The 11,975-nt window shown below is 38.1% G+C and overlaps 1 protein-coding gene across 3 annotated transcripts in view; it reads right to left on the reverse strand.

Annotated features, from left to right (window-relative positions):
* Positions 1-9,100, reverse strand: part of PAX3 (paired box 3) — a 203,649-nt gene extending 194,549 nt beyond the window's left edge. Inside the window, exons 1-4 of one of the 3 annotated variants that reach the window (XM_033958762.1) lie at positions 8,687-8,777; positions 7,660-7,895; positions 6,577-6,706; positions 5,436-5,570 (exon numbers count right to left, since the gene is read on the reverse strand). In XM_033958762.1, coding sequence (XP_033814653.1) covers positions 5,436-5,570; positions 6,577-6,706; positions 7,660-7,895; positions 8,687-8,771 — 586 coding nt within the window. In that variant the 5' untranslated portion in view covers positions 8,772-8,777. Of the gene's footprint in view, positions 1-5,435; positions 5,571-6,576; positions 6,707-7,659; positions 7,896-8,686 lie in introns of all 3 variants that reach the window. The other 2 variants (XM_033958760.1, XM_033958761.1) reach the window with 2 other exon arrangements.
* Positions 9,101-11,975: the final 2,875 nt, after the last annotated feature.

The raw sequence follows: 11,975 nt of genomic DNA on the forward strand, positions 1-11,975 counted from the left end.
GTTTTCCATTTGGCCCTTTCGCATCACTGATCATATTTTATGATACAAAGGAAGAGGTGACTATTTCAGCCTGCCTTTATAAAAATGACATTTAATTATGCTAGAACCTCCATAAACTTGGATACATTTGGAAAGTAATAGTTCTTTATCTTCATTAACACAGAATAGGCCATTGAAAGTTTAATTATCCCTCCCACCACCACCCAAAAAAAAAAAAAAAAAAGCCATTGAATTAACTGCACGTTTTGAGCCTTAAGGGTTGGCTCAATTATTTCTGTCTTTGGATTCAAGAAGTTTAACTTTAAAAATGGCTCAGATAGCCTCAAATAGTAAACATAAAAATGTATTCACTATGATTCCCATCATAAAGCAAGTGCTTAATTATATACGTATTAGCTAAGCAGGAGGGCTGAAAAGTTCTCAGCCCAACCAACAAAATTGGAGTAGTCTCCGTCAGGGCTTTTTAATCCAGTGATTTAATACACTTTTTAATCTAGTGATTTTCCACTTTTTCCATTCCATTGGAAAACTAGGGAATGAAAAAGAAGTGAAAAACCGCTGGACTGTATAGCCTTGGATGGAGACCGCCCCAACTTTGTTGGTTGGGCTGAGAACTTTTCAACGGCCTTGTACCTTTTGAAATAAGACGCTTTATTTTCCTTCATTGAAAAGAGAATGGCAATTTGGTGTACTAAACTTGGGAAATGACTTCCAGAGCTTGCGAAATAAAAATGGCAAACTATTATTAATAACAACTGTTTAAGAGAAAGTCGACTTGTATTAATGTTCGTTTTCCTTAATATTTATTTAAACGGATAGGGAAGCTAACACATACTGACAGATCCTCAGGAACCCTGAGGGCCAGCAATAAAACAGCTACAAAGTGCTCTCTGGTTAATTTAAGAAGAAATTGAGTGAAACACACAGGCAGTAAATCAGACTAATCTAAGCAATTGCAAATTCCTCCGTGTAATTGTCACTTTTAATTCTACATGATAAACGTTCAAAACGGAATGGAATAGGCAGAGAATCGAAGAAGAAAAGGATAAAAAGTTTTCCTCCTTTCTTTTCCTTCTTTTTTTTTGTCACTAGGATTCTTTGTTCATTTAATTTAAGTTTAAGAAGGACACATCTTATATTTAAGCGTGTAAATTCAGTCCCTGAAGTAATCGAAAAAAGTGTTTTTATTGGGAAAGGTTTTAGAAGGGAACAAATAGAATTCATTTTTTTTCTGAAGAGGAAGAAGGCATATTAGTTGAAATTGTCTTGTGCAGTCATGTGACAGTGTTATCGATCCCAAAGTTTTTCTGATATGTGAATAGTAATTTTTTTTAAAAACTAGTGATTTATAAACTTTTTTTTACACAGTCACCAAATCTAATGCAGTGAAACTTTAATTTCCTGCACACTTTTTTCAGCAGAAATCGTTATAAAGCACATAGATGCTACGCCATAAGGATCCGCAATTGATAAACCTTATAACAGAAAGTAAATAATTGATGAGGGGAAGGGTTCTGGAAAAAGTAATGCTCGGCAAAAATAATCCCATTTCTGCTGTCTTTCTCTCCGATTTATTAATGAAAATCAGCACTTAAGCTTCCAGTTCTTGAACAAGTAATCCGAAAGCATCTCTCTAACCACAAAATTAATTATCAAGTTGTCCATCTAGCATCTGCTGCTCTTCGGATCACATCAGCCACTTCAAAGTCCAAGCAACAAGTCAGTAATGGTAACATGGCAGCTAAATATTTGAGCTAGAGGCTTGTAGTCGCGTGTCGAGTTTACAGTAATCATCTGTCCTGCAATTCCATTACTGCACAATGCAAAAATGTTTCAAAACATCCAAAACAGGGGAAAACGTCACCAAGGACAAGAACTTTCCTATTACTAGGAGCTTTTGTTAAAGGACTTTTTTTTTTCTTCTTACCCTTATAAAATGGGGGAAGTGGCAGAAATTTCACAAATGTCTGCCTGGGGCTGAAAGGGGAGGGCTAGTCCAAGATGAAAGTGAGAGGAAATAAAGGAGACCCTTTAATGTGCCTAGAGAGCCCTGGGTCCGGGGAGAGGGTGCAGGACGTTCCGCGGCGCGGCGCACACAACTTGCTCAGGGGGAGGGAGCGAGTCCATTGTGTCGCAGCCTGGGGGCCAATTCCATCCTCTGCGGGGGGAACAGAGGGCCCTATTCAGCGGGCTGCCTTTAATACACTTTGCAGAGCACAAAATGTCACCCTGCGCAGCAACAGAAACATTTAGAAGACTCGATTCATGTTCAAAGAGGGCCCAGGGAGGCAACTAGGGAATTAATCGAGCTAATCCCAGGAGATAAAATTTAGCCAGCCGGTGCCAAAACACCAGAGCAGCAAATGTTGTATGCAAAAACTCAACAGAACTAACTCAACAGAACTATCAATTTAGCAATCATTTGGATTTGCAAATCCCAGGAAATGTTATAAACGTGCCTGTGGATTTTTTTGGTGATATCAAACGATGCGAGGGGCCGCTGAAAAGTTCTCAGCCCAACCAAGAAGAGAATGCAGCCATCATTCTCTTCTTGGTTGAGCTGAAAACTTTTCAGCGACCCCTCGTATAGCCTTAGGGAACTTTACAATAAAAATATAAGTATTGAAATTCATTGTATACGTTTTTTGGTAATAAATGGTCTATCCAGTAATAACAGTATACATATTTCCAATGTCCTTTGTCTTTAATCTTTTGGTTTATTTGGCCAGTTGGTTGTTTTCTTAAAAGATGTCTTAGAAATATATTTGTGCAAGCAAAACATTTCAACTGATCCACTATGTGCACCGTGGCTGCTTGTCTACACCGGCAATTTCCTACTAAAGTCTAACACCCTGAGATGTAATGTTTTGAGATCCAAAATCACTGACCATCATAGAATTTTACCAATGGAAGTATGAAAGATGGAGACGTGTCACAATTCCCTGGGGTCTTACCAAACGTGTTATAAGAGGAGTATAGGCCAGATTCTAGACTTCTAGCAAAGGGGTTTCTATTCACAAGCCTGCTGCAATCGATGGCCGCAAGATAATCTGTAGCATTTCGTCGTCTTCTGAAAAACGTCCATGAGTTTACCTTGCACAGGGCCGAACCTACCTCTCTAGTAGTTAGAAACGCCGAAAAAAAAAAATGGACTCTGCTGTTCAATTCCCTTACCTCTGGGATAATCATCCTCGTTTATTTCTAAATGATCGGCTAAGCTATCTTTCTTGTAGTTTTGTGGTCTTGCTAATGCTCAAAGACACAAGAACCCTCTGGTTTCTCCGTTTATGTTTTATCTCGTACAAGACCCTGTGGTTTTAGTCTGTGAAGATGCTGCTTCAGTGGAAGCCCTACGGTGAAAACCAGAGCTGGGATTGAGGTATTTCTACACCACATCTACTTTTCCCAAGGCTCCTATAGTTTAAATGAATAGTTTGAGTTGCCCTTTTTGAATGACAGTCGGCACCTCTAGACATCTAGAACGCCTAGGAACATTTTGTAGGTGGAAACAGTCACTTTTTCCACGGAGGAGAGTCCATAAAACTGCTCGGAACAGTGACTATTGGAGATCATTGAATAATTCATCCCTCATTGCAAGCCCATAATGTCTTTTCTGGGCCCTTTGTTGGGCTTTTTTCTCTTCTTTTCTCCTTGAATTATAAAAAGGTTGCATTCTTTTGTTCACATCAAGCTGCTGCTAGCTGAAGCTTTGTCTGCGCACAGCTAAAGTATGAGCTTCAATGGACTCTCCCCGCTTTGTTTCCCAAGTTCATCTCCAAGTGTAGATTGTGTATAGAAGCCCTTCTTTGTAAAAGCTGGAGAAGTTGTACAAATGTTTGACCAGCTCATTTGGCAGTTTTTGTCTCCTCTGTGTAGGCACTCGAGAAAAGTGCTAGAAAAACTTAGCTTCCAACAGCAAATCCCTCTAGAACTGTGGCTGCATCTCTCGTTTTCTCTCCTTATGAGGAATTTCAGCTCGTTTTTCAGTCTTCCTACTAGTATCCAATGAATAGTAGAAAAACGCACAAAAGCGTATGATTGGCGACTTTAAAGGCCACTAATTTAATACCCTCTGCAGAAACCACTTCCTGGGCTTTTTCCGGGGAAAACTAACTATGTAATTTAAAACTCTTCATTTGACGGTCCCCGAAAATAGAAAGCTTCAACTTCCCAACTGAATTATCGCTGGACAAAGTCTGAGCATCATTTCTCACGGATCATCCACCAAAACAGGGAAAAAAACAGTATTTCTGAGAGACTTTAACATGAACTTTGTATCATCATAAGCAGCTGCTAAGGTGAATATTCACCACGAGCTGCAAAAGTACCGCATCTGCTCCAAGATCAGGGCTTAAATCTCGAAGAGTTTCTTCCGTTTAAAAAATATTAATTTTGCTGAAGGGAATTTTGGGGCTAATTACTGGATGCGAGTAATTTAAAGTCACGGGCTACATATTTGTAAAAGGGTATTTATTTTATTTGTTTCCAAACTGGCCTTTAAAATAATGAGCAAAACGAGCAAACAAAACAAAGGCACACATATGCTCATTCGGTTTCATTTTCAAAGGCTTTAACTTAGCTGATTGTTTAAATGGGAATATTTATTATCCATAATAAAAGGTTTCAATGTTAGAGTGTTGAAGATGGTAGAAAAGTAGGATGATTTAGAAGAGAATGTGCATTTTTAGAAATTAGGTTTTAATACTACACTCCCTTTATCAAGTCGAAACAAAATGAGCAGGCTTAAGCAATAGTGTTGCCAATAATTATTAATTCTCCAGAGATAATCAGAAATGTAATGAGCTAATTTAATAAACAGATATCGCCTACAACTTTCTTTTAAGGCCATTCATTTTCTACCTAAAAAGGAATGAAATACACCATAATGAGTAACACAATAAACTGAAGAGAATTTTAGGATTTAAAATAAATGTGAAAAAAAATTTCAGGTGGCGACTTTGAGTTTCCCCCCATTTTTATTTTATTTTTTTTCTTTTGAACTAGAGGGAAATAACCATCTGATCGACAGGTCATTAAAAGACGAAAAGAATCCCAAGAAGGAAGTCTTTCCTTTCACTTCAGTATAAAAGTTTTAAGAGCTCTCACACCTCGGTCAGAGTTTTATCACCAGCAAAGAAGGCCCATAAAACACCTAAGAAAATGCTGCATTTCCCACACACTTTCTCCGAATTCATATACTCAAGCGAACAGACCGAGAAACACGGGGTAACAATTAAAAGATTCGTAACGAAACTAGGGTCTCCTGTATTAGAGGAATGCATACCATACATTCATCATACTGTTGAATGTAATTCTATCACCTGTCCTGAGAGTAAACAACCCTGGATCATTCACTAACTAATTACCATAGTGAAAACAGGATCCTCCGCGGGTCTCAACCAGCAAAAATTAGGGAGTCAGGGGCCTTACAATACCTCTGTCTCTAAGGATCCCATCGATGCTGTGTTTCGTCTTCTTCTCGCTTTCTTCTAGGTCCTTTCTTTCAATCTCAGCCTCGTCATCTTCCCCTTTCCCAAACTTACTTCTCAAAATACGACTGATAGAACTCACTTCAAACAAAAAGAAATGAGGGCTCATTAACTTTGCAGCGACCGCCTGCCAGCACTGGATTGATGTGTAAAGGCTGTTTGGGGAATACTTTCCTAGCCATCCATTCTGTGGTTACATCTAACTTGTCTAGCTTGCTGCCTAGGTATTGGTGTGTTTATTTGTTTCCTGACTATCGATCTGTTCGTATCATGTACTTCACTTGTTTAGAAACCAAGTCTGACAAAGTAGTTCTCTTACTTCCAACCTGAGTTGGTGTGTTCAACATTGCCTCAATAATGCTGTAGCAAAGTAGACGTCTGTGAGATGAATATAGGGGGGACCTGCCAAAGCAAGCCTGCTGTTATCAAAGCGTTGCTTTCAAACTATAAACATGTCCATTAAAAGAAACTATCTAGGTGGAAAAAATATATATAAATAGAGAGAATATGTCACCGGGCACAATGTAATATTTAGTGTACAATCATATTGCATCCTCATTCTATCACTCCTCAGCATTCCAGCTTAGTGAATAAAATATACAGACTAAAATATTTCCAAAGTGAAATATCACGTTTCTGTCTTCTAATTTAAAACAAATTTATTTCTGAAGGCTCAGATCAAAAAGGAAAATATACTATACATAAGCCATCTGTTCTTTACTTGGCTGCATCTGTATGCTATTTGTCCTTTTTTTTTTTTTTTTTACAAACTTCTCATTAAAATACAAGGTTGATTTAAAGCTCTATTTTCTTCTAAATAATAATAAACTTTATGTATCCACGTAGAATAATGATTTCTAATTGTTAACCTCTTCCCAACTACCCTTAGCTTTTTTTTTGAAACCAGAGTCGGTGAACATCCATGAAATAATGCAAGTTTAAATATTTTATGGAAGTAGGAGATGACTCCTTAAGGGAAAAGCTTCCTGCCCAAAGCATCAATCAATAAGTTTGTATTGCCTGAACGAACCTGCTGCACTAATACAGACGAATGGCTCAGATTGTAAACAGTAATGGATGCCAGTACCTGAGGGAACAGTGTTTCGATCACAGACCCCGTCTTTGAGTAACTTGTCTCGTATTTCCCAGCTGAACATGCCGGGGTTATCTCTCTTGTATTCCTCAATTTTTTTCTCAACATCCGGTGTTGTCACCTGCTTTAGTGAAAACACACACAGAAGGATGTACTGTTGTTTTGTTTTACCAAAGCAGCAAATTTTATCAGGGCATGGTTGCATGTACAAATACATAAATAATAATGTAAACCAACGAATACATAATTGTGCAGAAAGTACTAAAGAATCATTTTACTAAAAACCACTACAATGGGCAAACTAGCCTCAGGTCTAAATAAACGATGAAATTACGAAGGCAGTGTATTTAAATTCCAAACTGGAAACTTAGAAAATGTGACAGTCTGTTTAAATAGTATGATGATAAGGTTTATAACAATCATAAAAGCATAGTTCATATGGGTTAGAAAAAAATGATATAACCCTGATATGGGTATATGCAACTTAGAAGGAGAAAAAAAACCCTCAACAGATTAGACCATGTACATATATTAACATCTGTCCTCTACATCTGTTTGTGCCTATTTTATACCTATAGAATACAGCTTTTTTTTTTTTTAAACACTCCTTCTTACTCCCCCTTTTACTCTCAAAAAGCAGACTGGAAAAGGATGATCTAGCAAAATCTAAATATTAAAACAAATTGAAAGCAACCTTATATAGCATGAAAGTTATACGGCTTCCATCTAGTGAAGAAATAGAACAAATTATGTATATATCTAGGTTACAATACACAGAAATGCAGCTTTCTTTCTTGCATGTGTATTATGGCAGGGTGGTTCGAAAAGTTTGGTTAAAAAAAAAAAAAAAAAAGTTAACCAATGTATTCTCCATTGAGGCTTAGTCCAGCGAGTTCCCAGGTTTTCCCTATCGTAGGAAAAATAGCTTGTGAAAAAAACCTGGAAACTCGCCCTCGGCGGAGGCTACTTTGCAAACCACCCTGTATATCAGAAATTGCTTTATAATTTTTGCGTATTAGTGCTAACCTTGCACCCCCCCCCCCCTCCAGTTCCTTCACCAAACCAGTTCGCACTCACCTTGGGCTTGCTGCCCCCGATGGCTCCCGGTCGGATGGAGCCAGTCTCCTGGTACCTACAGAGGATCTTGGACACACAGCCATGGGACACCCTCAGCTGGCGGGAGATGACACAGGGTCGTATCCCATGATGAGCCATCTCCACTATCTTGTGTCTGATGTGGTTAGGTAAAGGCCTGCCATTAATAAAAACTCCACCGAGCTGGTTTACTCTGCCCTGGCCTAAAGGTGTAGACACTTGATGGGAGAGAAGAAGAAATAAAATAATACAATGTTAACATTCAGCATTTAGCAAACAAAACCATTCTATATACAATACGGTTGTTGTTTGTTTTTGTTTTTTAATAGTTTGCAAAGCTATTGGCTAGGGCGAGTTAAAGTGAAACTTAATTGCACTCAGGAAGTTCTGTGAAGTGTAAGCAAAGCAGGCATAGCCTCTTTTTGTGTACATTTTTCCAATTTAAAAGAAAATACAGTTTCCTAGGTAGAAAATCAAGCCTCTGGCCCAACAGCGTCTTCGGCAGACGTCAAGTTAATTCAGAAACACAGCAGGTCTACCTATTGATTACAGGATAATCTTCGGGACCTTGCCGGAACCACTTAGGATAGTTCAAAGGAAAGAGAGTGAGAGAGAGAGAGAGAAAGAGAGAGACGGCTTTGTGACAAGCATAGACTAATGTTTCACTAAATTATTATATAGTTTCTGCTTTCAAAAACTTTTTCATGCTTCTTTTTTTTTTTTTTTTTACAGAGGCTTTAATAATAAAAGTAATACTAAAAGATTTGGGGAATCTGTGTTAAATAAAAGTATGAATCAAACAGTACCATTTACAATGGGCTCTTAGGATAAATTAAAATAATATTTCTAATCTACCTCTTGCAATGCAAATTGTTTAGGTCCTGCTTGTTCTCGCATTCAGTTTTGTCTTATAATTTCCACCAACTCTCACTGAGAAACTATTGTTTTCTGCTCGGTTTAAGATTACATCTGTACTGGAAATGATTATCGTATTATGGATGTGTCTTACCTTCTAATGGGAATCCGCTTCTAGGGTAATTCTGTCCCGGAGCTGGTCTCATCATTCTTGGGACAGCTCCAGCAAGACTTGTCATTTTGGATTCAGATTTACAATATTAAATCCAGGAAACTCCTGCAAAAAGAAAAACCGACTTTCGCAATAGATCCCACTGAACAGTGAAAGTCCGGGGACATAAAAAGTAGGAACTCTTGTTCTTCCGTTGACAAAACGACGGAATCTCCCAGGGACAAAACAGGAACGAAAACAAAAGTTTTGTGCAAACAGGGGACGCTGCAGAAGTGTCTGTGCATGGACTCTGGTGTACAGACCAATAGACTGAAATCTGTAATTCAGTGGGAAGGATTTCTTTCTGTTGTTGATACAGAGTGAAAGGAACTCTGCTCTGTAGCATTTATTAGTTCTTTCACCCAAAGCTCCATCAGGATTGCTGTCTTTTCATTGGTCAGCTAGAAGACTGTCCTGTCTGGGGAAGGCAGCTTCTGATTGGATGGAACCTGCCACTTTCCCTTCTCATCATTACAATCGAGGCCTTAGTATAGCCGAGGGATCCAAAGAGCTTTGCTGCTTCCCTTGCTAGGATTGTTCTTTCAGGGAGAAAGAGGACAGGAGCAAAGGCAGCAACAGTGCAGAACTGAGGCCGCTCTAGAAATGGGTTCACTGCCTGCCTGTCTCTCTCTCTCTCTGGCTATCTTGGTAAAACTCAACTTTTCCCACCAGAAAGCCTCCCAAGTCTAAGGTTTCTTGCAGTCATTTTTTTTTTTTTTTAATGGAAACGTTGCTGTTATTTGTTTTCTTGTCTGTAAAATATATGTGATGCAAAATCGCGTCTTAAATTTTCTGGGCAGTTTGGAGGAAAGAATTTTCTAGGCTTCGAGTTTTTATTTCCCTTTTCTCTAAGTTGCAACTGGAAAAAAAAAATACTATACACACATTTTTTTAAGCGATTCTTTGTAACTCACATGTTCTGGGGGATTTAGTGTAGGTGAAAAAAAAAATTAAAGAAATAAAGTCTGACTACGAGCTGGAGTGACCACAGCAGGATATGACGCCAGGAGTGTTGTAAAGACTGTCTGTTCTTAAAGAAGGTACTATTGTGTGCGTCCTTTTATTTATAACTTGGTAAGTGCCAGGGAACTCGCCTCCTTTACACTCTGAAGAGCCTGCCCAGCTCTCCCCAGCGCTCTTTATTTGCAATAGACTATTCAGAGACTGTCACTCGCAGCCTCAAGTTATTCAAGACCTTAATCAATCAAAAGGATGAGAATCGTTCAGGTTTTCTCTTTGAAATAAAGGAAACAATAGTTCTGGGCTTAAAAGTGTCCCTTTCCCTTAACGATTTTTGAATTTTTTTTTAGTTGCCGAGTCGCTTCTCCTTTGAGATTAATGAATGCAAAAAAAAGGAAAAAAAATAAAAAAAAAAGGCAATCTAATGTACAGAATAAAAATAAACAAGGGGCCAACTTTACTTAATGTAAAGTTTATTTTTAAAACAACCGTTCATTATCCTAAATGTAACGTGAATAAAAATAACATTCATAGTGTCATACCCTATCTGCTGTGGCGCAAAACATATGCGATTTTCAGTGGATGCAGAGTATTGGCTGTAAAACTACAAAAAAAAAAAAAAAAGGCGGTGTACAAGTCCCAATCCCTTTAAATGGTTGCAGTCATTTTGTGTAAAAATACTGCATTATTTCCCCAAGTGATACTATTAAGAGTAGGAAATTTTTTTAAAAAAACCCACAAAAACCTTCTGATAGTGTATTTGCTTTATAATAGCTGTTAGAAATCATGGTAATCAGCCCTGAATTTTAAACTAATTTTGTACAGATCCAGTAGGAAGATCCTTGAGAAATTGCCAGTAAAATATGTTGGGAGGGGGGCTTGTTTTTATCAAAGTGCCTTAATCACATTTTGCAACTTTAGGATTAGTTTCACATTCTTTTAAAAAAGTTGTCAAGGTCTAAAAAGAACGTTTGAATCATGTATAAAGTCTACATTCGAGTGCTTCTGTCTTCTGTGCCTCTCCCATAGCTCGAATTTTTTGTTGCATACATTAATGTCTCTATCATGTTATCGATTTAATAATCATACATTTGAAGACTGACTTTTGCATAATAAATCTTACCAATAGCCTGGGTAATAGAGGTAAACTAATAACCCAACTCAGACTTCGTATTCTTTGACCAACCTGACTTCTCTTCATGGGACACCAGTGTTCCTTGTTAATCCCAAATATGTAATGTAATTGTAATTAAAATAATATACCAGAAGTGGTGTTCCTTGCTACCCATTTACCTTCTAGATCCCTTGCCTATTCACAAGGTTTATGTTCAAGAGCTGGCTAAAGGAGAATAGTGAAGGCGCTTTATTGAGGCACTGGACTTTAGCAGAGGTGTGTAATAAGCTAGAGGGAGGAAGGAAGGGAGAGATAGGCAGATAAATGGAGGTTAGAGCATTAAACAGCTGTTGGATGCCAAATATATGCTAGACAATAATGTTACATCACTGAAAATTTTAATTGGAAGCTCATGGATAAAGATCCAAATCTACAGGAGCTGCCGAAAAGTTCTCAGCCCAACCAAGAAGAGAATGATGTGGAGCCATGAAACTTACAAGTTATTCCACACTTTTCTCGACACTTTTCATTCCAATGATATGAAATGAAGCCAAAAGTGTCGAGAAAAGTGTGGAATAACTTGTTTCATGGCTCCACATCATTCTCTTCTTGGTTGGGCTGAGAACTTTTCAGCGGCCCCCTCGTATTGTGATGTCATTCCACCAATGCCTAAGAGCCTGCCTCAATGGTGATGTCACAATGGCTCAGTTTCTCTATACTTGTGCCCATTTACTAGATGCATTTGCCTCACTGAAATGAAGTGTCAAGAAAAAGTGTGGAATAACTTGTAAGTTTCATGGCTCCACATCATTCTCTTCTTGGTTGGGCTGAGAACTTTTCAGCGGCCCCTGTATTCAATTAAAGAAGGAAAATAGGATTTAAAAAAAAAAAAAAAAAAGATAAAGCGACCATCTGGTGACAATAATAATCGTTTACAGTATGGTTCCACATCTTCTAGGCTACCTGATCAGTTAAGAGCCTTGCACCTCATTTGGAAACCCTTAAATTCTTCTCTTTTGATCACAAGTTTTCTCTCTTTTTTTAAGCTATATTTTATTGACCATTAATTTTGTAAAACAGTGAAATTGAGGTGACAAGTTGCTAATTATTTCGGGGGAGAGGATTACAGAAAATCTGCATTTAATAAAGGGTGGATTG

This window comes from Geotrypetes seraphini, chromosome 9 (genome assembly GCF_902459505.1).
Source record: "Geotrypetes seraphini chromosome 9, aGeoSer1.1, whole genome shotgun sequence".
NCBI lineage: Eukaryota > Metazoa > Chordata > Amphibia > Gymnophiona > Dermophiidae > Geotrypetes > Geotrypetes seraphini.